Raw genomic sequence first — 23,316 nt, forward strand, 5'->3', positions numbered from 1 at the left:
CAGCCCAGGGCAGTCTGTGGCCCCGACTCTCCAGAGCTGGAGCAGGAACGTCCTGAAGACGAGACCAGGTTTTTCCCGTGGAGAAAAGCAGCTCAACGCCCTCAACGCCCTCGGAAAGCCCCCGCGAGGGACCGGGGTCTCCTCTGGGGGCTCTGGAGTGCTGGATGTGCACAGGCCAGCCACTCGGCTGGCCCTTCGCCCCCGGGGGGGCAGGCTGACTCGGCACCCCCGGAGCTCAGGCTCTCAAAGAGCAAGGACCACACCCAGCACCTCCCACTGGGGCTCCGGGACGGCCCAGGAGGGGTTGTCCCAAGCAGGCAGCGCGTCCAAGCGGCAGAGGGTGGCCCAGCAGACCCACTCGGCCCCGGGCCTCAGCCACAGCCCTCGCCCGCACCGCCAGGCGCCATGGGTCCCTCTGGGGTGTCCTCTCGCCACCATCTCCCTGCCCACAGCCTCGGGGTCCCCATGACCTTGGGCAGCAGAAACCCGCTCCCGGGGCCCACTGTCCCCCAGGTGAGGACGGTCAGCGTGCTCTGCAGGCTGGCGGCTGGTAATCAGCAGGATGCCTGCCTGCACGCGAGAAGCCCCGGGAAGGGCCGGTGGCCCTGCGCCAGGGTGGCAGGTGCCCCAAGGGGCAGAGAGGCCAGGAAGGCGGCCCCACCACCACCTCCATGGCCTGGGGGGCTGAGCAGCTTCAGGGTACGGTCGGTGGCGAGCACCCCACAAGAAGACCCAGCATAGAGCCAGTGCGCGTGGGGGCCGCGCCGAGGCGAAGGAACCAGCCAGGACACAGGACACACGACACAGAAGCCTTTAATGGGGCAGGACGGACGCCCGGACCCCACAGCGCCGGCCCTGGGCCTCAGAAGGGGTTCCGCACGCAGGCTGCCACCAGGACCAGGATCTCCCCGACCTTCCGCTGCCAGTGGGCGATGTCCTTGGACACAGAGCACCACAGCTCCCCATGCCGGGGCTCCGCGTTCTCACAACGGCGCCGCACCTCCTCACGCTGCTCCTGTGGGGGACGCGCTTGAGATGGCCGCAGCCCCGCATCGGGACGCGCCTGAGCGCAGAGCCCACCCGCGCAGCACAGCTCTGGAGGGCTCTGCCCAGCCCGGCCCAGCCCGGCCCCGCCAGACCCGCCCGCCCGCCGGCTCTGCGGGCAGCCAACAGGCCACCTCACAAGGTGAGCCCCCGTCCACAGCCTGAGGGAGGGAGGTGCCCTCCCGCCACCGCCCGCCCAGAGCCCCACTCAGCTCACCTCCGAGCCGTGCTGTAGCTCGAACTTGTAGAAGAGCGCCCAGGCGTCGCCCAGGTCCGCGTCGATCTTGACCGTGCGGTGGAACCACTCTCGGGCCTTGGTGATCTTGCGCTCACTCCAGAACAGCCTGTCCAGGCAGGGCAGGGGGTGGGACGGGGGCCACCGGGCGGGCGGCGCAGGTGCTGGCCCCAGGCCGAGAGGGGGTACAACGGCCTCCAGAGGGGTGCTGGCTCGGGCAGGGGACCGGGAGGGGCTGCTGCCCGGGAATGGCACCAGGCCACAGGACCCCCGCAGCATCTACGCCGGCCCCTTCCCGAAAGACCCTCAGGGCGGGAACTCGCAACCCCACGGGCTGCTCTCTTCAGAACAAAACCTGAGAAAAAGCAATTCCAGGCTTTGCCTAGAGACACTGGGCGGGTTCAGCCTCCAGCGAGACCCAGGTCAGTGAGTGGGGGGTGTGTGACCACCGCCCCAAGGCCGTTCCCCAGTCTGCGGTGGCACCTCAGGCTGACAGCTCCGACAGTTTGTTAATTTGTTAAAGCCCGCGGTGTCCCTAACGGCCCCGGGCCAGATAAACTGGCTGAAGAGCGCGCCCCGAGATAGCAGGGCAGGAACACTCGCCTGGGAACAGCCAGGAGGGACGTATTTACTTTACAAAGCCTTTTACGAGGTTTTATGGCAGCCCTATCTGCAAGGCAGCCCCCGCTGGCCCATGTGGGCCTCAGGAGCCCGTGGGAAGACCCAGGCCGACAGCGCTGGGGGAGGCAGCCCCCCAGCCCCCCAGGAGCAGTCCGGGAGCATGGCCCAGGGCCTCCCCCACACAGCCCCAGCACCTCTGACCACAGCCAACCCGTGCTGCTCAGGCCAGCCCCCGTGGCCGCCCCCAGGAGAGCAGGGCGCCCTGCACACAGCTCCACCCCACCCGTCACCCAGGCCCCTGCGCCCCCTCCCCTGCACCCTCTGCCACACCGCTGACCACCTCCCCAGAACCCCCACACCCAACACACAGGCTCTCGGCGTGGTCACCTTCTGGCTGCCCCTGCTCCTCAGCCCACACCCCCAAAGAAAGGCGGCCTCCAGCATAGTCACCGCCACCCCTCGGTCAGCGTGAGGCTGGGGTGACCACTCCCGAGAGCACAGTGGGAAACAGCCCACTGCTCCCCCGCACGATGAGCGCGACCCGCTGCTCGCTTAACCCAGCGGGCCAGAGCCAGCCTGCTACTGTCCGGCGACCCGGGACAGCAGGGGTCAGCGAGTGTCCCCAAAGGCCCGGGGAGGGGAGGCCGCCACTTACTTGGCCACTGCTAGGAGCACGTGAGGGTCGTGCTCGCACTTCTTGAGGGCGTCGACGCTCTTGGTCCTCCTCTGCGGCCGGGCCTCCAGGAAGATGGCTTCCGACCACAGCACCCCTGCGCACACACTCTCCTCAGGCCTGGCCAGGGGCACCCCAGCAGGGGCAGCCCTCGGCCACGGGTGCCACCACCCCGAGGCCTCAGCCCCACTGTCCAGGGGGTCCCCCATGTGACACACAGGCCCACCCGCCAGGGCACCCTGGCAACGCCAGACCAGAGTGGCTGCTGGCGGGGCTGCCAGCCTCCCAAGGCCACGCGCTGGAGCCAAGGCTCGACACTCAGCAGCGACTGAAGAGTCGCAGAGATACTCGGCTCTGGAGACCAAGGAGCAGCACAGCACCGGCGCACACTCTGGGTGTGAACAGAGCCACTGCCCCCCTCGCGCTGCCCAGAGCTCCCCCACGGGCCTCACACGCCCCTTGGCTGGACCCCTCAGCAACCGTCCCCCAGGGCACGCCACCGGGCAGGCTGCCCACCGCCAGAGCCTCACCCGAGCTGGGGCACTCCTGCAGCGCCTTGGCCATCAGCGTGTTGGCGATGTTCTTCAGCCCGGCCCGGTGCTCCAGCCGCACGGACTCCAGCCTGTGGAGTGGTGGGGGTGTCCAGCACCCACCCACATCCTGGGGAGAGGCCGGGCGGGGGGCACAGAACCCACCCACAGGCCGAGGACACGGGAGGGCGGCCGTGGGGAGCCCGTGGGACGTGGGAGGGTGGCCGTAGGGAGGCTGTGGGACACGGGAGGGCCGAGAGGGCGGGAGGGCCGGAGAGGACCAAAAGGGTGACTGGGCTCACCACAGGCCCGGGTTCTTGGGGTTCTTCAGGCGAGACTTCTCCAAGATGGCCCGCGCCCGGGTGAGCTGCCCAACCTTCTCCTCCAGGCGGGAGAGCAGGAGCCACAGGGGCGTGGCGTGGGGGCACTTTTTCAGCTGCAGCCAGAGACACAGAGGGGATGTCTGAGTGACCGAGCGCGCACGCCCCCAGGGCCAGGCATGAGTCTTGCAGGAGGACGGGGAGGGGCCGGGCAGCCCAGCCCCAGACGCACCCCCTGGCTGTAGGCCTCCCGGGCCTTCTCCACGAGCCCCTCCTGCTCCTCGATCTGCCCCTTCATCATCCACAGCTTGGGGAAGTCCTCGTAGTGCCGCAGCGCCTCCTCACACAGCTCCTGGGCCGCGGCGATGCTGCCCAGCACCCACTCCAGCTTCACGGACTTCATGAAGACCTGTGCACAGGCAGACGCGGTCCTGCCCCGCCCTCAGGGCCAGGGGCCGCTGCCCGCCCAGGGCCCAGACCTCACCCTGGCAGTGGGCGCGCTGCTCCGCGCCTTGGCCAGCAGCCGCCGCGCCCGCTCGTACTCGCTGTTCTCCGACTCCAGCTTCACAGCCGCCAACCAGATCTCCTCGCTGTTGGGGTTGGCCTGAGGGGAGCACGGCGGCGTCGGGCAGGGCAGGGCCAGAAGTGACCAGGGCTCGCTGAGAGCCACTGCACCAGGTGTGTCCCAGCCACCCAGCAGAGCCTCTCGGCAGCTGCAGGGAACCCCGAGCCGCAGGGCCTCCTGCTGCCCGGCGCAGAGGCTCATGCGCGCCCTGGACCAGCCCTGCCAGCAGCTGCCAGCCGAGTGTGTCTATGCGGTAGAACAGCAGGCGGCTGGGGTGTCCCGATGGGCAGAAGCACAGCCTGGGGGTGGGGCTGGGCCACGTAGGATCCAGAGCCTTGTGCACGTGCAGGTGCTGCTAACATGGGCTCCTGGTGCCACGGTCGTGGGGAGCAGGCTCACAGGGCAGGCCAGGAAGGAGCCCCTTGGGGCTGGCAGCGGACGGAGCACAGAGCAGGCAGCTCAGCGTGAAGGGCCAGACCAGGCCAAGCACGCTCAGCCTCACCCGAAGGGCAGGCCTAGCCTTCAGCTGGCGGTGCCGCATGTGGCCCTCTGCTGCTGGCAGGCCAGGGCACCCAGTGGGGTGCAGCTCCACCCAGCCAGGGGCCAGGGCAGGCAGCCTGGGGCCGATGGGCAGCCCTGGCTCAGGGCGTGGACACAGGCCTCGACTCCCGGGTTGGTGATTCCCTGTGGGGTGTGGCTGTGTGGTGGGAAGGGGCCCCGCCCACCCCAGCCCCGCCCCGCCCCGCGGGACGGCCCCTAGCATGGCTGACGGGGGTGGGGTGGGGGGGGCCCTTCCGCGGCTGAGGCGGGAAGGGCTGAGGCGGGAGGCGGGAGCAGGGTGTGCACACGCAGCTGCGGGGCTGCCGGCCTCACGCACCTGGAAGGCCAGAGCCAGGATGCTCCTCGCTGCGGGAACGTCCCCTGCCAGCCACTTGGACTTGGCACCCATGAGCCACAGCACCTCTGCCTTGGGGCAGTGGGCCACGGCCCGCTGCAGCAGCGCCTCCAGGGACTCCCTGTGGGACAGACGCCACGGTCACCAGGGCAGGCCACCCATGCCCAGCGCTCGTGGCCAGGCCGGCGTGGAGAACACAGTTCCTACTCCAAAGTTCGCCGCCGTAAATGATTGGCCAGGTTTTACGATGGGGAGAGCGTAGGGAAACCTTTCCTCTCCACAAAGGTCCCGGGGCCGCTGAGGAGCGCGACAAGGCAGGGCATTGTGCAAACAGCAGGCGGGAGGCGCAGCTGGGAGACCCCGCACAGCTGCGCGCCCTGAAGAAGAGATAAGGCCTGGTCCGGGGGAGCGGCCTTTCATCTCGGGCCGCAGATGCGCTGATAAAGAGTCTGCTCTTCGGCACCCAAAGACTGTCTTGCTGGAAGTCATTTTAGGTCGCCATTGAGCAAGAAGAACGCTGGTCGGGTATTGGGGTGCTGCCTGCTCGCAGCCAGCAGCCTCCCCTTGCCACCTGCCGCAGCGCCCAGGGTGGGACGGCTTCCTGGAATCGCAGGACCCGCTCTGGTCATGCTCCTCCTCCCCGAGAGGCTGCCAGGCAGAGGGCATCGGGGCCCGGGCCCCAGGGCAGCAGACCTGGGGGAGCTGGGGCAGCAGAAGGACTTGCTCCGGACCTGGCCCGAGCCACGAGTGTGGCCAGCAGCGTCACCGCTCTGCCGCCCGGCGCACAGGCAGACAGACCCGAGACCAAGGCGTGGACCCCGGGCAGAAGCGCCTCGCTGAGCACCCGCCAGGCCCTCCCCACATGCAGGCATGCCCGAGAGGGACCCAGAGAGCGAGGAGGACAAGGCTGGAGTCTCGGGGCCACTCATTTCACACCAGAAGTTGCAACACCTGGTTCCACAGGCGCTTCCAGCCACGCGGCGGCCCCAAGGTGTTTCCAATTAGAGCACAGGCGCCAGCTGCCAAGCGCCTCCTCCGGGAGCCGGGACCAGCCCAGCCCCAGGCAGCCCCGCTAATGGGAACCAGCCTGCCCTGCTCACGCCGCAGCCCGCCCCCCTCTGCCCCGGGAGAGCCCCAGGGCCCCGGGCCACTCTTGGGAGGCACCTGCGCAGAAGCCCACGTGACACACACGCGCCCTCCCCGCGCTGGCAGGGGCAGGCCCCGACCCTCGGGCGCACCTGGTGCCATGGTTCTTCTCAAAGTAGGCGGCGCGCAGCCACACGCTCTTCTTGCTGGGGAACACTTGCAGGGCGTAGGCGTAGATGGCGCGGGCGCACTCCAGTGCACTGTGGGCCACGCACTGGGGTGGAGAGGGCGTGAGGGCGGCTCCCGCTGGTGGCCTTTGCCAGACCCGTGTGGGGTGGGGGGGCAGCACAGTCGGCCCCGGCGGGAGCCCACAGGCCAGGGTTGGCCTGAGGTCACATGCGCAGTGGCCTGGAGCCGCGTAGGCCTCCGGCAGTAGCCAAGCCCCCCCCCCCCGCCCCTGTGGGGCCGTCAGGAGACTTCCCTGCGCCTCCCACAGACCAGGTGGCGACCTACACTGTCCGCGTCCTCCATCCAGGTGTGCTTCCGGTCCTCCTCCTCGATCCCGATGCCGATCACTGCGCGCATGACGGCCTGGCAGGTGGCTACGCTCCCGGCCTTGTCGCACTCCTCCGCGTCCTGGAGATGGACACACGCTGAGCAGCCGCTGGGAGTGGGGCCTGCCCGGAGCCATCCAACCGCAAGGCCATGGCCATCCTGCCTACTGGCAGGCCCAGCAGTCACGAGAGGCTCCTTGTCAAGGATCCTCCAGAGCAGCTGTGACGATGGCTCAAGACCGACGAGAAGGAGCCTGTGACCCGCAAGCACATGGCCGCAGGGTGCGGGGGGCAGCGCCAGGCGGGGCCAGAGGGCAGGAGTGGGCTGAAGGCCGGGAGCACTGACTTCAGAACAGACACAGGCCCCACACAGGACAGCTGCGCCCACCAGCAGGGAGGGCTGGTCAGGGAGCGCGAGAGGACCAGGATGGCTACGGGAGGGGGCCCTGAGCCACGCCCCAGCTAAGCCGGTGGCCGCCACGTGCATGCCCAGCAGGACCCGGGGCAAGAGGCAATAGCAGAGCCGCCGGCCTGTGAGCCAGCCCGGGGAAGGTGCTAGGCACATGCCTGAGAGGGCAGGTGCAGGCCAGAAGTGCCGGCCCGGAGGGTCCCTGCGGCACAGGAGCCCTGGGGCTCTGCAAGAGCCTGCAAAGCCCCTCAGCCCCTGGCGGCGCAGAGGGCGGAGACAGCAGGCAGGGCAGGCGCTGACATGGAGACAAGAGTCCCAGGACTGCAGGAGGCCCCGCACGACCAGCGAGCAGGACTTGGGCACAGAGCGGACCCAGACCCAGAGGGCCCGGCCTGCAGGAGTGACGCGTCGGGCGGGGACTGCGCCGGGAGCACCTGCCTGCCGGCCAGACCACATCCCCCAAACCTGCAGGCCAGACTGCATCCCTGGGCCATGTAGGAGGCCCGGGAAGGAGGCCCAAGCGGCTGCCGGGGTACCCAGCGGAGGCCCAGAGAGTCCAGGCCACATGGAAGCTGCCTGGCGTCGTGGCATACGAGACTGCAGCGTCCACAAGCAGCAACCATCCCACCCCCCGTGGGGAGTCCGGGTCCGGCCCCAGATCAGAGGTGAGCAGGCGAAAAACGAGGGGCGCGACGGGAGACAAGGGCGCCTGCCGGCTCCCAGGCACCCCACACGGACAGCCGACACAACCGCACCGCTCGGGGTCTGGCTGCGACACAGGCGAGCCAAACACGGACCTTCTTGAAAGGCCAAAGTTTAATTTCCAGAAAGCAAAACTTCAGGTGCGAGGTGGAAAACACCCTAGCGAGGCCCACGGCAGACCAGACCTCACGGGAGGACGAGCGGAACCTGAAGACGGAGCAGGAACAGCCGAGCGGAGAGAGACGGCGACATCAGCCCCGCACAGGCCTGGCCGCCGTGGAGCAGCCCAGAGCGCGGGCAGCAGACATGGCTCCGCACGGAGTCCCTGGCCAGGGCGGTCAGACAGAAACGCAAGCCCCCGGGGTTGGAGACGCGGGAGAGAAACTACGTTCACAGCGACGGAACCGGGTGCACAAAAAGCCCCAAAATGTCACAAAGAGAAGCGGAATCTAACACGCAAGCTCAGCAAGGCCGCAGGGCTCAGGGTGGACGCTCGAAAATCGAGCGTCTGCAACGAGCGACAACGGGCAGCCTGAAACGGAACTAAGGAAACAGGAAACACCCCCCACCCCCCTGTACCAGGCCGCAGCCGCCGAGGCGCGGGGCGGGGGACAGCGGCAGGTGCCCCTGGAGCTCGGCCCCTCCCTCCCGCCCCCGCAGCAAGTGACCTGCAGCCCACAGGCAGCTGCGAAGGCCGGCGGCGGCGGCAGGCAGCAGGGAGCTGGGGCGAGACATGCGCGGGGCCGGAGGAGCCTGACCTTCAGGCCAGCCGGGGCCCGCGCTAGTGCCAAGACCGCTAAGCTGGACGCACGCAGGCGAGGGCAGCCCTATACTGCACACCGGAGCCCGCAGCCGCGCCCCGCAGAGCCTCCGCGGCCGAGGCCTGTGCCCAGCGAGGGAAGGGCCAGAGGCGACGCCGCGGTACAGAGGACAGCGAAACCGCCCGGGCCGCGCCACATCAGCCCTTGCAAACGGCCCAGGGCCAGGGTGGGCGCTCCAGCCACACAACTTGGGGACTGGAGCTGCGCCCACAAGCCTCGGCAGCTCCGCGGGGCGAGACGAGCTCACCGTCCAGACGCGCAGCAGACCCCGGCACCCTGTGGGCACCGCCCCCCCCACCCGCCCCTGCAACCAGACCTGCCACAGGCCACAGCAGGTGACTCCTCAGACACCCGGATGGAGACGTGACAGCGACGAGAGGTGGAAGAGGCAGAGAAGCAGACAGGGCGGGGGCGGGGCTCCATCGGCAGTGACCGGACGATGCTGCCCGAGCCAAGCGCCCAGGCGCACCCCAGGCCCCCACGACCACCAGCCACCACTCACTGTCCCCTGATCTGACAACCAGCGGCTCTCACCCCCACCCCTCACTCCCCCCGCCGACGCAGGAGATGGTGGTGGTGCCCGTGCTGGGGAGGCAGTGGCTGGAGAGCCAAGGGCCGCCCCACCAGGCCAGGTGGATGCCGAGACGGCACCCGAGGCCAGCACAGACCGCCCGCGCGCTACCAAGGGGAGATCCTTGCACACAGCCTGACGGTTTGTAGCTCAAACTCTCAAACACTAACCCCCTCAAGCAGTGGATTTAACTAGCTCTGCCTGCTCTGCCCCCCACTCTGTCTCTGGGGAGTCCTCTCCCCCACCCCGCACCTCTGGCCCGCACCTCAGCTCTTGTGTGAATAAGTACATAAATCTCAAAAAACAGAAAAGAACAGACAAAAAAACTCAGCCGCAGTTTTTACAAAATGACAAGGCTCCGGCGGCGAACAGAAACGAGGACGGCGGCGGCTGTCCCGTGAGGCTGGGCAGACCCCGCCCAAGCCCAGCCAGCCGGCCCAGACACGGGGTGGCCGGCTGGGAGCCAGATCCACACGCGGGGTCACAGCAGCTGCTGCACAGAACGGGGTGCTGCTGCAGCACACATGGCGGCACCTTTAAAAGCCACCCAGAGGCCTCACAACAGCCGTGGAAGGTGGGTCAGGAGGCCACAGCCCCACACAAGCGCACCGAAACAAGGCGGGACGCACCCTCAGAAGCACAGGGCGGCTGCCGTGTCCTCACCCAGAGCTCCATGGGTGGGGTGGAGGCAGAGAGGGCACCCCTTGGCAGGGAGCGGCAAGGATGCTCCCTGGGACGGAGCCCCTCCCCTGGAAAAGCAGCACCGCCTGCGTCTGCCCTGGGACCTTCAGCGGCGTCTGCCCCAGGTGTGCTCGTGTCCCGACCCTGCACAAAGTGGTGCTGTGGAGAGGAGCAGCCCCTCCTGGCCTGCCGTTCACCTGGAGGGACTCCCGCTGCCTCACCTGGATCCACTGCTCGCGGTTGATCTCCACGCCATTGGCCCGGAGCGAGGTGATGGCGCGGTCAACAATCTTCTCCACCATCTGTGTGTTCCCGTTGGCCTCCTCCAGCTTGGCAGCCGTGATCCAAATGTGTCGGTCCGTGGGGATGTTTTCGCGGGCCTTGTTCAGGACCTTGCGGGCGTTCTCGTAGGTCTCCAGCCTGGCCAGGGCCAGCCAGAGCTGCGGGGCGCCGGGGAACAAGGGCACCATGAGCACCACCCACCACGGCAGAGGGCGAGCCCTGGGGTCTGGGCTGCAGCCTCCCTGGTCTGGTCACCGCTCAGCTCCTGCTCAGAAAGTGGCCAGGCCCGGCTGGCGTGCAGCACACACAGGTGCCCTCACCCAGGAACTGGGGAGGACAAGGCGTGCCCCCTCCTCCACCCTTCTCATGCCCCACTGTGGGGTCTGCAGCCTCTCACCCCCAAGGGTGCGAGCCCCGTTTACTCTCACGCAACTGAATCGAGAGTGACCACGTGTGGAGATGCTGCGGCACCGGTGGAGAAACTACAGACGCGCTGGATGTTACAGCGCCCAGACGGGAAACAGCCGCACGGAGGCTGCGAGCCTGAAGCCCCCACCACAGGCCCCAGCCTGGAGGCACAGGCTGCTCTCACTGGGGGGCCCTGTTAGGGCCATACAGACGCCAGGCCGAGTTGGGAGGGGCCCCAAATTCTCCATGACCCCCAGGAGCACAGCTGGCGCAGCAGGCCCCCTCACCTCCACGCTGGTGGGGCAGCACTCCACGGCGCGGCTGAGCATGATCCGCGCGTCCTCGGGCTCCTCCAGCTCCACAGCCGCCTTCCATAGCCGCACGGAGTTGGGCACGTGCTCCAGGGCTGGGGAGGCGGCAAAGGAGTGACGAGGGGTGTCTTGCGACGCAGAGCAGAGGTGGGGGCGGTGGCGGCTGTGGGGGCACGCGCCTCTGATGGCCGCTAACAAAGACCCCAGCAACCAGGCACCCGGGGTAGTCGCCCCCGGAGGAGCCGGTCCAGGAGGCCCCACGAGCGCGTGAAAATGCTGGGAGAACAGCCAAGCCCAGGACGGCGCCGGCCGGGCCAGGGGGCCCAAGTCCAGGAGCGCCAGGAGCAGCGCCTGGTGGGCCCAGTGGGCCGGGGCAGCCCACATGGAGTGACCTCAGGGCAGGAAACAGACCCCCAGGAGAGGACTCCACCTCACGTGATCCAGAAACCTCCAAACCTCCTTATTCAGCAGAGCAGCTGACACAGAGCCCGAAACGCGGCGCCTACGTGAGCAGCAAGGGGCCGAGCGCCCAGCCGCCGCCCACGAACAGCCCCCCGCAGGGCGGCGTCGGCTCACCTTTCCTGAGCACCCGCTTCTTGGCGCGGGTGTCTGTCTCCAGCTCCGCCGCCCGGATGTAAATCCTGACCGACTGAGGGAGGTGGCGGACAGCCTGAGCCACCACAGCCTTGGCCGTGTCCCCAGGCTGCAACCTGGCCGCCTCAAGCCAGACGTCTTCGCTCTGCGGGCACAGGGGGACTCAGTGCTGTGCAGGCGGCGAGGGCCCACGTTCCACTGGCTGCGAGGACGAGCAGGCCACCCTCTAAAGCTCCCCTGGGCAGGGAGACCAGAGGGCCGCATCTGGCGCGAGACCCCCGTCTCCCCAGGCTGCAGCTGCCGGGGTTTGGGCCCTGGCCTGTGTGCGAGTGTGGCCACCAGGGGCTTCACTTCCCAAAGCCTGTGCCCTCGCCCCGCCCTCAAACAGCACTGCACACACCCGTTGGGCCTCCTGCACATGGAGGTGGAGGGACGTGCCGGCCAGTTCGGCCCCCGTTTGAGGTCTCCCCCACAGCGAGGGTGACTGTCAGCAGAGAAGCCACCAAGCTGGGACTGAGCTGCCGCTGCACGGCACAGCCTGGAGGAACAGGCTGCCCGCGCCTACCCCAGGGATGTCTCTGCCCCCTGGTGACGAGGCCACGCGCCCCACCTTAGGGCACATCTCCGTCCCCTTCATGATGAGGTTCCGGGCCACCTGCAGCTTCCCAGTCACCTCCTCCAGACGGGCCGAGGCGATCCAGGCCGGCGGGTGATGCGGGTTTGTTTCCCGAACAGACTTGAGCAGCAGCCGTGCCTTCTTGATGTCGCTGCCGTGAGGACGCATGGATAGTCTTGACTGCCCCAGCGCCCCCCACCGCACCCACAAGCCTGCGCCCTGCTGGCAGAGGCTGTGCTGCCCGGGGTGCCACCAGCAGGCTGCTCTTAGCTAGCTCGGACAAGTGGGTCACGTGCAAGGTACAACCCTGCAGGATGGAGGCACAGCCGCGCAGAGCCAGCCCCATGCATGACGCCTACCCCCTGCGCTGGCCACGTGAGCTTCAGATGCATGCCCCACCCGCTGGCCCGCGGGCACTCACTTGATGTCCCCGCCATGCGTTGGGATCATGGAGTTCAGATCCGTCAGGTAGCCCTTGGGGTCGACCACGGTCTGCCCACTCACAGAGTCCGACACCTGCATGGCACAGATACGAGGCGTCTGTGAAGCCGCAGGCATCTCAGGAGATGATAACGTAAGCTGCAGGGAGGCCGTGATGGGAAGGGCCAGCCTCCGGCTCCGGGCAGCAAGCGCCTAGCTGGCCGCGCACCCTCCTTGGGTCTGCTTGTCAGCTGCCCGCTGCCTTGACACCCCCGAAGGAGCCTGGCTGGCCTGGGTAGGGCTGTGCACACCCACGGGGCGGCGCCCACCAGCCTACAGGTACAGGTCCCACCTGGGTCAGAGCTCCAGGAGCCAGGCCTCCCCCGGCAGCCACCACAGCCGTACCTGGCTCAGCCGCATGTCCATCAGCGTGTTCCTGGCCTGCCCGATTTTCCTCATGTCCAGCTCCCCTGTGCCAGGTGTCATCAGCCCAGGTGTCATTCCACCGGGATAGGGGGTGTTCAACCCACCTGGGTAGGGTGTGTTAAGACCTCCAAATTGCTGAGAAACGAGAATAAGGGACTGGCTCAAGCCCCCAAGCGGCACGACCTGCCCGTGGTGTGCCCCCTGCCATGGCGCAGGCAGGCAGGCTGTGCAGACAGGGGCCCCCGCAGGCCCCGTCCTCCCAGACCCCAGGCTCACCGTCTGCCGGGGGTCCACTGAGGTGTGGTTCTCTCCAGTCTGCAGGTGTTTGGCGAAGAAGCTGTCGGGCACGGGGGTCAGCTTCTCGTAGCGAGGGGTCCGCTGGCGCTTGTTCCTGGCGTCGCCGACCTCAGGGATGCTCAGCCATTCCTCCTCCGTGACTTCTGCTAACTTCCTCTGCAGGAACCCAGCCCACACACGTCACCGCCGGCTAAACTGCATGGGCACAGCGAAGACTGGGGGCTCCCTGACCCCAGCCCAAGGAAGCGGCACAGAAACGCCCGCTTCCCTCACCGCCAGCGTGGGGCCCTGCCCAACCGAGGCTCAGGAAACCTCAGGTGGATGTAGTAAGGCCACAAAGGGGGGCGCCCTGCTGTCAGGCTCATGATGGGGTGGAGCAGCTCCCGGGTGGCTCTGCCCAGCTGGCTGCGGGGTGGGGACACCCGACTTGCCTTGAGGTCTGAGAACTGCTGCTGGATCTTGGGCCGCTCCATGCGGTACTTCTCAATCTCCTCCTTCTCCCTCTGCTCCCTGGGAAGTAAGAGCCGGTGTCAGACACACGCCATCTACCCAGCGGCGTGACCACAACGCCAAAAGCACAGGCCAAGGTCAGCTGCCAAACGCCACGTCTGAAGGCAACAGCATCTGCTCACAAGCCCACCTGGTCGCCCCAGATGTCTAAGAGAAGCAAGCTGTCCCCGGACAGGTGCCCCCACCACGGGCGGCCAGGACACGGCCCACAGCGCAGCCCCATGAACAGGTGCCATCAGACACAGGTGCGGGTCCGGCACCGCCGGCCCCGCCAGACCAGGGCGGGCATCGTGGCTGAGCACCCGGTCCCCAGAGACAGGGCTGCGTGTCGCGCTGAGAACGGCCACACCCTCCAGAGAGCCACGCATGCTGAATGAGAGGCCTGCCAGCTAGGGCAGGTAGGCAGGGCCGAGGCGGACGAGGTAAGGCTCTGCCCCCAGGTGAGGCGATGCTGTCCTCGGTGTCCTCAGCAAAATGCTGAAGAAGACCTGTGCCTCAGGGAGTGGCTCTGCAACCTGCATGGCCAGGCCCTCGCGCATCACATGGACAGACATCAATGTCACTGCGACCCTTTCAGGCGGCGACCCTGCTGTCACCTGCCATCGACGTCAGGAAGGCAAACATAAGCGAGGGCGGCCCGCAGTAGCATGGCCGCGCCCCACGCAGCTGACACAGACCCAGGCCTGGTGGCCTCAAAGCGAAGCAGGGACACAAGTTATTCTCACCAATATTCGAAGAAGAGAGAGATCGGAAAAAAAATGAATATAAAGGTAAAAGAAGTTGAAAACGGAGAGGCTGCAACAACGCATCCTCCAGAGCCAGACGAGCAGGGTGCGGACAGTGGCAGAGCCTCACCTCCTCTCTTTCCTCCTCTCGTCCATCCTCTTGTCCAGAGCCGCGTAAATGGCGTCGGCCTCCTCATCATCCTTCTCGTAGGGCCCGCTGGAGAAGAGGCTCCCGGCATAGCCGTTGAACTGAGAAGCAAAGCACCGGCTTCAAGGCTGGCTCCCCAGCCAGCCCGCTCATGGCGGGCACAGGGGCACGAAGGTGAGAGGAACAGGGGCAGGAGGGGTGGAGGTGCGGCACCGCGGGAGCCCTGGCCAAGGGCAGCTCAGGTGCTGGACCAGGAAAACAACATCCATGCCAGGAAACACAAATTCAGGCGAGAGCTACAGGTCACTTCATGCCACGGGGGCTTTCCTGGCCTCAATGCCCAGGCCAAGCAAGATGGAAAAAGCTTAAAGAGAGCTTGTGGTAAGGCGCCACGTTGCTTTTGCAACTTCAAAATTGGGTTTACTCAAAACTGCTTTATTTTTCTTTCGCAAAAGCTATATTTAGGGGGCCTCCCCGGTGGCGCAGCGGTTGGGCGCTGGGTTGCGAAGCTGCCCGCGGCCTCTGCGGCGCCGGTTCGATCCCCGGCTGCTCCCCAGCCACTGTAGGAGGGTCCCACATGGCGCGCAGACCTCTCCTGCCGCCCGCTGCTCCCCTCAGCAGTGTCCTTCGGTCCTTCTGCCTGCTCTGCTCCCTGCTCTGGCTCTGGTGAATTCTCTCACCCTCCCGCACTTCTGACTGTACCCAGTGCATGTATAAACAAAACAAACAAAATAAATAAATAAAGCATGCCTCTATTAAAAAAAAAAAAAAAAAAGCTATATTTAGGGCCTCCACGGTGGCGCAGTGGGTTGAGTGCCGCGCTGTGAAACTGTCTGCAACCTCTGCAGCGCGGGTTTGATCCTGGCCAGCCAGGGACAAACCCACATGGTGCAGACCTCCCCTGTCTCCCCGATGCTCCCCTCAGCAGTGTATTTCAGTAGCTCTGCCTGTTCTGTTCCCCACTGTCTCCGGTGAATCCTCTCACCCTCCCACAAATCTGGGAGGTTTTCATATGGACAAACGAATCTAAAAAAAAAAAAAAACTATAGAACCTCCCCAATGGCACAGTAGGTTGAGCGCCGCGCTGTGAAGCTGTCCATAGCCTCTGCAGTACGGGTTCAAGCCTGGCTGGCGAGAACCCCACATGGCGCGCTTGACTTCTCCTGTCGCACCTGCTGCTCCCCTCAGCAGTGTATTTCATCAGTCTGCCTATTCTGTTCCCCATTCTGTCTCTGGTGAATCCTCTCACCCTTCTGCACCTTTAGCCTGTACCCTGCTCTTGTATAAAAATAAATAAATCTTGGGCCTCCCCGGTGGCGCAGCGGTTGAGCGCTGGGTTGCGAAGCTGCCCGCAGCCTCTGCAGCGCTGGTTCGATCCCAGCCGCCGGGCGAGGGTCCCACATGGCGTGCAGACCTCTCCTGCCGCCCGTTGCTCCCCTCAGCAGTGAACTTCGTCAGTCTGCCTGTTCTGTTCCCAGCTCTGGTTCTGGTGAATTCTCTCACCCTCCCGCGCTTCTAACTGCACCCAGTGCTTACGCAAATAAATAGATAAGTCTTTAAATAAATAAATAAGCAAATCTTTAATAAAAAATAATTCAAGAAAGGTTTTTCGGTATTAAAACACTTGGATGCAACCAGAAACACAGTATGTACATGTTTGCATGCATGTGTGTGTGTGTGTATGGGTGTGTGTATGGGAGGAAATTCCCCAAAGACAGAATAGGAAGAACAGGTGGACCCACTGAGACACACTGCTGAGAGGGCAGCGGGACGCAGGAGAGGTCTGCTATGCCCTGTGCGTAGCTCCCTGGCCAGGGATGGACACAGGCTGTAGCGGTGACAGCCTGAGACCCGACCCCCAGGAGGCTCCTGCGTGTGACTTCAGGGGACAGGCCCACAGCACCTGCGCACCCGGAGTCCTTTACCCTAAACCCTGGGTCGCTCCCCTTCAAGTGTCTTCTCCCCTGAACATCACTGAACAAGTTTGAGCTGCAGAAGCTCCTAGACTGGAAGTCGCTGCCCTACAGCGGACCCGCGGTCACCTCGTCATAGTTGGTGTCATTCAGGTCCTCATCATCGTCGTCTGCGGCCTGGCTCTTCTTCATCTGGTCCCCCACAGTCCTCTTGCCTGGCGGCGCATGGCGGTCATCCACGGGGTCATTGGCGTCCCGGGCAGGCCCGATGTCCGAGCGGGTAGTGAAGCCGGTGGCGCTGGAGAAGAACCGAAAGCTGTCTGTCTGGGGCCTCGCTTATTGCCGCCCCTCTCCCAGACTTCCGGGAACCTCGAGGATCCTAGTGGTAGTGAGCTGCCCCCACCAGCTACACGCACCCAGTGCTTTCCGGGTAGGAAGTCCCGACAGTCACAGGACCGCAGACCTCCCCCCAGGCCTGCTCCAAGAGCCTGCACCCCGCTCAGGGCTCCTCCTGGGGCTGTTTCAGGGGGTGCCTGCAGCATCCCAAGCGCCAGGCCCCCTCTGGCCCCCCGCCGCCAGTCTCCACTAGCCTGTCCCCTCCAGACCACCGCACCTGTCACCTGCAAACCCGCCCCTGCGCCTGCCTTCCCCGGCTTCCACGAGCCCCGGCACTGAGCCCCACTCCGCTCCCCTCCCCCACCACCCCTCGTGCTCCTTCACCTGTCTGCTCGCCCGGTCTTTCAAGCTGCCCACGGTCAGCACGCGGGACCCTCCCCCAGCCGGCTGTGCCCCCCCCTAAGCCCAGTCTCCCCTCCTCCGCCCCGCCCCCCGGGCCCCGGCCCCCCCGGGAATCCCCCGCCGCCCGGCCCTGCCCCGCGCCGGCCCCGCCCCGCCCCAGGGCGTGGTCCCGGGACCAGCTCCCCGCCGGGACAGCCCGCCCCGGCCCGCCCCGGCCCGCCCCCGCCCGGGCCCCAAGCGTGGCGCGGCCCGCCCGCCCTCGCAGGCCTCACCCACGGCCCAGCCCCGGCACGTAGCCAAGCGGCGCGGGCATGCCCAGGAAGGGCTTCTTCTTCTTGTTCATGGCGCCGGCGACGGCGAGGGCCGAGACGGAAGAGACGGGGGGGCGCAGCCGGACCGCCGCGCACGGACGCCCCGGGCCTCGCTGTAGGAAGTTGTCGCGGGCGCGTCGCCCGCGCCCCGGAAGCAGAACCCGCGGTCCCCGCGAAGCCCCGCCCACCGGTGCCCCCGGCGGAAATTCCGGAAACGCGCCGCCCTCGACTTCCGGTCTTCGGCTCGACGCGGAGGGGCGGCCGGCGCATGCGTGGGAGCGCCAGCTGGGGGCGGCCGCGCGTGGCCTGGCGGGGGGGCGCGGGGGGCGGGGCGCGGGGGGTGCCGGGGCGGGGCGCGGGAGGTGCCGGGGCGGGGCGCGGGGGGGGAGCCGGGGCGGGGCGAGGGGGGAGCCGGGGCGGGGCGCGGGGGGGGAGGCGGGGGGGGAGGCGGGGCGGAGCGCGGGGGGGGGGGAGCAGGGGCGGGGCGGGGGGGGGGAGCCGGGGCGGGGCGGGGGGGGAGCCGGGGCGGGGCGGAGGGGAGCCGGGGCGGGGCGCGGGGGGGGGAGGCGGGGCGGAGCGCGGGGGGGGAGCAGGGGCGGGGGCGGGGGGGGGAGCCGGGGCGGGGCGGGGGGGAGCCGGGGCGGGGCGGAGGGGAGCCGGGGCGGGGCGCGGGGGGGGGAGCCGGGGCGGAGCGCGGGGGGGGGGGGGAGCCGGGGCGGGGCGCGGGGGGAGCCGGGGCGGGGCGCGGGGGGGGTACCGGGGCGGAGCGCGGTGGGGGGGAGCCGGGGCGGGGCGCGGGGGGTGCCGGGGCGGGGCGCGGGGGGCGCCGGGGCGGGGCGCGGGGGGGGGGGAGCCGGGGCGGGGGGTGCCGGGGCGGGGGGCGCCGGGGCGGGGCGCGGGGGGTGCCGGGGCGGGGCCCGGGCGGGTGCCGGGGCGGGGCGCGGGGGGCGCCGGGGCGGGGCGCGGGGGGTGCCGGGGCGGGGCGCGGGGGGTGCCGGGGCGGGGCCCGGGCGGGTGCCGGGGCGGGGCGCGGGGGGTGCCGGGGCGGGGCGCGGGGGGTGCCGGGGCGGGGCCCGGGCGGGTGCCGGGGCGGGGCGCGGGGGGTGCCGAGGCGGGGCGCGGGGGGCGCCGGGGCGGGGCGCGGGGGGGGGGGGTGCCGGGGTGACCCCGTCCGGGACGGGCCCTGCGGTACCGCGAAGCGAGCCGGGCCCCGGCTCCCGAGCGCCCTGGGGCGTCCGCGGGGACGCCTGCGGCCCCCGGCCCCGCGCCCCTCCCGGCCGGCCCCGAGCGGCGGGGCGCGCGCGAGAAGGCGGCGGCGCGCATGCGGGGTGCGCGGCGCGGGCCGGGCTGCTGGGCGCGCGGGCGGCCGCCCCGGCGGCTCGCACACGCGTGGGCCTGGCCACTGCCCCCGGCCCCTCGGGGGCGGGTCGCCCCGCGCGCCGCCCCCGGCCCGGCCACGAGCGCGGCCCCCCCCGCGCGCCGAGCCGCCCGGGGCCGCGGCGGGCGGGACCGAGGCCCCGGCTGCCCCGAGCGCGGGCGCGGGCGGGGCGGGGCGGGGGCGGGCGGCGGCCCCCCGCGGGCACTCCCGGGGCGTGGGAACAAAGGCCGGCGAGCCCGCCCGCGAGGCGGGGTAGGGAGGGGTGCTGGGGGGGCGTCCGCTCCCCGCGGGCCGCGGGCCGGAGCAGGTAGGGCGCCCGGCGCCCACGGCCCTGGCCGGCAGACCCGCCGCGTCCGCGGCCCGCGCGCCGCCGCCACACCTCGGCGCTCCCGGAGCGCGCCCGGCGCGGGGCTCGGCGGCAGGTGCCTCGCCGCGCAGACTCGGGGGCGCGGGGACCGGCTCGGGCGCGGGGCCGGCTGGGGCGGGGCGGCGGCGCGCGCTCCCCGCCGCCACTCGGGCCGCCTGCGCCCGGCGAGGGGCGTGTGCTCGGGCCGGGCCCCGCGGGCCCCATGTTCACGGAGCTGCGGACCAAGCTGAGCCCCCCGCGGGGCCGCGCCGGGGCCGTGCGCGCGGGCCTCGGGGAGCGCCGCGATGCGGACGGTGAGCGGGGCGGGGCCGGAGAGGCTCCGGGACCGAGAGGGTCCAGGTCGCCACCCGGCGGACTCGGAGCGGCGCGGCGGGTGGAAGGGGGGCGCGTCCTGGCCGAACGGGGTCTCCGGTATCTTTGTCCTTTCCGGGGGTGCGCAGGCCTTGGGATCGGCGCGCCCTTGGCTTGCGGGAGCTGACGGCGCCGTCCTACCCCGGCCGGCTCCACACTGCGGCCCCTTCCCCTGCCGTGGAGAAAACCGCCCCTGCTCGGCTGTGGGGCCGACGCCGGCTTGCGCGCCCCCGCCCCCTTTGCTCCTGGCATTGGGCGTGGGGTCTGGGAGGGACCCAGGGAGGGATGGCGACCCCTCCCCGAGGACGAGCAGGAGATGGGCGGGGCGGCTGGCAGGTGGTGTGACCCGGTGCCTGTCCCAGGGTCCCTAGAGTCCGGGAAGTTGGGGGAGCAGGAAGCTGCTGTCTGAGGTCCTGCCCGGTACCGAGGCCTGTCAGGCCCAGCCCCAAGCCCCTCAGGTTAGGGGGGACTGTGTCCTTGGTCTCTCCACTGCCCAGAGGACACTGCCATCTGCTGGGTGACGGGGAGGCCAGGGCAGCAGGGCCCAGAGGGTCAGCCAGACGTCCCCCGAGGAGTGTGAGGACTCGGAGGTGTCCTGGGGCGCTGGTCAGCGTGACTTAAGATGCTGCTAGTGAGGGACCATCCTCAGCTAGGGGTGCCCCCAGGCATCGTGCCCACAGGGTCTTCCTGCCCCAGGGGGCCTCCCGGACACAGGGCTGTCCCCAGCAGGTGGCTCCTGTGTGCGGCCTGGCCTGGCCTGTGGCGGCCGGTGGGCAGGAAGGCCAGGGCGCTCCGGACAGCCCCTTGCCTGGCGGAGGCTGGCCAGGGCAGGCCGTGCTCGCCCGTGGGGCAGGATCTGCTGGGAGGGGGACCGCTGCGCACTGGCCCTGGGGCTGGGGTCCCCCAACAGCTCTTGCTTGCACACCACGTCCCTCGTCCTCTGGGGGCTTGGGAGCCCCCACCTGGGAGGAGCTCTCCTCGCGGCGCAGGGAGCTGGTGGAGGGACCACGCCCTGCCCTGGCACCCACTTCCCTTGCTCCGCAGCCGCCGCCCACTTCAGCTTCTGCCGCGCGCTCCTGGAGCACACGGTGTCGGCTGAGAGCATCCCCCGGCCCCTGCCGCGGACCCCGGGCACCAGCCTCACGTGGCACGACCCCCGAAGCCAGCGGGCAGCCGGTAGCCGGCCGGTCAAGCTCCTGCAGCAGCCGGGCACCGAGGCCGCCCAGGTACCCGCCCGCCGCCCCCCCCTCTCGCCCGCCCCGGCCGCGCCCCCCTCACCGCCCACCTCCCCGCAGGGCCGGCTCTGCCCCGACCACGGCGGTCTCTACCACACGAGCCCCTCGCTGGGCAGCCTGACGAGGCCCGTGGTCCTGTGGAGCCAGCAGGACGTCTGCAAGTGGCTCAAGAAGCACTGTCCCCACAACTACCTCGTCTACGTGGAGGCCTTCTCCCAGCACGCCATCACGGGTGCGCCCCGCGCCCCCCAGGCCGGCCCCCGGCCCCCACCCCGCCTCCCCCGCCCGGCCTCGGCCTCAGCCCTGCCTCCCCGCCCGTCCCCTGCCCTCCCCTCCTCCCCCCGCTTTCCCGTTCCCACCCCCCCGCGACCCGCCCCCCCTTGCGGCCCCTCTGCCCTTTGACGCTGGCTCTGCCCCCAGGCCGGGCCCTGCTGCGGCTGGACGCGGAGAAGCTGCGGCGCATGGGGCTGGCGCAGGAGGCGCAGCGGCAGGAGGTGCTGCAGCAGGTGCTGCGCCTGCAGGTGCGCGAGGAGGGGCGGAGCTTGCAGCTGCTCAGCCAAGGTCAGCGGGGGACCAGGGGCGCCCCAGGGGGGCTGGGAGGTCCCTGAAGAAGGGTGGGCGGGGCTCACGGGCAACTGTGGGGCCCTGCAGGGCGCGCTGGAGAGCTGGGCCGCTGCTCACCCCTGTGCGCCCCGTAGCTTCCTTCGGAAATGCGTCCTAGCCGCCGCCGAGGCTTGGCCCAGACCCCAGCACTGTGATCGGCGCCCACGGCAAGGACCGGGCGGACCTGGCTGCGCGGCCCCCACACCTGCAGGGGCCCTGGGGCCGGCGCCAAACACAGCCAGGTGGGATGGGGAGGGTCGTCCCCAGCCACCTCTGCCGGTGCCCTCTGGGCCGTGCCTGGGATGGGGGCGGCTCCCAGGGCAGAGCCGCAGCCCGGTGCTGGTGCTGCTGGCAGCATGCAGGCGGTCACCTGGAGCCAGAGCTGGGTTCAGCCGCCCCCCAGACCCCTCCCCGTACCCCCAGGCCTCGTGCCTGCTGAGACACGTCCTCTGGGTGTCCACCCTCTCCCAAGGCGGGAGGCCTGCCTGCCCTCCCTCCGGTCCAGCTCTGCGCCCTCCCTGGCACCCAGAGGCCTAACCACATGGGTAGGACGAACTGCCCAGACACCCTTTGGATTGTGCTCCTCTCCTGCTCGGCCCTGCAGCTGCCACAGCGAGGTCTTCGGGCAGCTGCCGGGCGCTTCCGCCCACAGCTCACAAAACCCAGGCCAGAGGGGCCCAGGGGTGCCCCAGTGCCCGAGACCTAGTGGGTGCAAAGGGGCCCGGCTCCGTCAGGTAGGTTTCCAGATTCACAGAGACCACCTTTGGGGCACAGTCCTGGGTGGGGGTTCCCACTCCCCTTCCCAGGGGAAGCTGGTGGCGGAGCCCCGTGCCCCCACCCGGCAGCTGGGTCCGTGGGCCAGCTGCAGAGAGACAGTGAGGGCAGCGGGCGGTCAGCTCCTCTGCTTCCTGCTCCCACTGGGGCCGACTCTGGAAACCTTGGGGTGGGCGTGAGGCTGAGTCCTGGCCCGTGCCTGGAGCCACCAGGAGGCTGGTCAGTGCCGCTGGACACCTGGCTTGTGCCCCCACCCATCTGTCCGCGGGAAGCCCCATGTCCTGGCGTCCTGTCCGGCTGCCGTGTGGCCCTGCCCATGGTGCCCACGTGCCATCCCTCTCCGCGGCCCTTCCTGTCGCTGCTTGTTCCCTGTCCTGTCTTCACCCAACTCTTTGCTCTATGTCACTTTTTTATATTCTGAGAACAAACAAGACTCCAGAAATAAACGTGGTTCTTCAGCGCCAGGAGTGTGGTGTCCAGTGGGGGGGAGGTGGGAAGGAGGGACTGGGGACTCGCTGCGGCCAGCTGGGGCCTCCAGGGGGCAGCGGCGGCACATTCCAGCTGGTCCAGGCCTGGGTACCGGGACCACAGCTCTGTTGGGCACCAGGGCAGGGGCCCCAACACAGCCTGGTACCCCTCGGGGTGTGTCAGCGACTCAGGTGCAGGTAGACTGTCCCCCGCTTCGGGGGTGCCCCAGAATGCCTTTACCCCACTCCTTGTCATGCGGCCTGTCATCAAGTGGCGACGCTTGTCCCCCCCCCGAGGGCCCCCACAGAGGCCCTTTTCCCAGACATGGGCTTCCCGGCCTCCAGGTATGCCACACGGCTATCTCCTGGGGTCCCCAGGAGCAGTGGTGCCTGACGTGTACCCATAAAGCACCTGGGCACACACAGGACATCAGAGGCAGCACCCGGACACCCATGGCCGGAGCTGACCCGTGGCCTGGAGCTTGCTCCAGACCCGCTCCTGGCCCTGCCCGCACATGGGCCCCGGGCACGGGCCTGGCAGCAGGTCAGTCCCCTGCTGGGCATGGCAGAGGGGGGAGGACAGCCCCTGGTCCGGGGGCCCAGGCCTGTGGGCGCCTGTACGGGACAGCGGGGCCCGATTTGCTCCAGGTCGGGGCGGGGTGGAGAGGAGAGTCAGGCGGGCGCCCCGAGGGCAGGGTCCTGGCCCTGCGGGGGCCGTCACCCTCGCTGGGCAGC

The 23,316-nt window shown here is 69.3% G+C and overlaps 2 protein-coding genes across 2 annotated transcripts; one reads left to right on the top strand and one right to left on the bottom strand.

Moving 5' to 3' along the window:
* Nucleotides 1-816: 816 nt before the first annotated feature.
* Nucleotides 817-17,438, bottom strand: PRPF6 (pre-mRNA processing factor 6; the record flags this gene model as incomplete). The annotated part of the gene is made up of 21 exons (XM_084259724.1): nucleotides 817-1,015; nucleotides 1,262-1,388; nucleotides 2,556-2,670; nucleotides 3,104-3,195; nucleotides 3,406-3,539; nucleotides 3,656-3,832; nucleotides 3,908-4,027; nucleotides 4,866-5,004; nucleotides 6,122-6,243; nucleotides 6,483-6,605; nucleotides 9,929-10,147; nucleotides 10,685-10,803; nucleotides 11,285-11,447; nucleotides 11,913-12,069; nucleotides 12,340-12,434; nucleotides 12,744-12,899; nucleotides 13,041-13,217; nucleotides 13,493-13,571; nucleotides 14,427-14,545; nucleotides 16,487-16,655; nucleotides 17,368-17,438. The coding sequence occupies 21 exons, from the start codon at nucleotides 17,436-17,438 to the stop codon at nucleotides 863-865; spliced, it is 2,826 nt and encodes a 941-aa protein (XP_084115850.1). The 3' UTR covers nucleotides 817-862.
* A 1,915-nt stretch (nucleotides 17,439-19,353) lies between these two features.
* Nucleotides 19,354-22,497, top strand: SAMD10 (sterile alpha motif domain containing 10; the record flags this gene model as incomplete). The annotated part of the gene is made up of 5 exons (XM_084259741.1): nucleotides 19,354-19,444; nucleotides 20,547-20,728; nucleotides 20,798-20,969; nucleotides 21,158-21,298; nucleotides 21,436-22,497. The coding sequence occupies 5 exons, from the start codon at nucleotides 19,354-19,356 to the stop codon at nucleotides 21,456-21,458; spliced, it is 609 nt and encodes a 202-aa protein (XP_084115867.1). The 3' UTR covers nucleotides 21,459-22,497.
* Between the last annotated feature and the right edge of the window lie 819 nt (nucleotides 22,498-23,316).

The sequence above is a fragment of the Talpa europaea genome (genome assembly GCF_964194135.1).
Source record: "Talpa europaea genome assembly, contig: HAP1_SCAFFOLD_77, whole genome shotgun sequence".
Taxonomy (NCBI): Eukaryota; Metazoa; Chordata; class Mammalia; order Eulipotyphla; family Talpidae; genus Talpa; species Talpa europaea.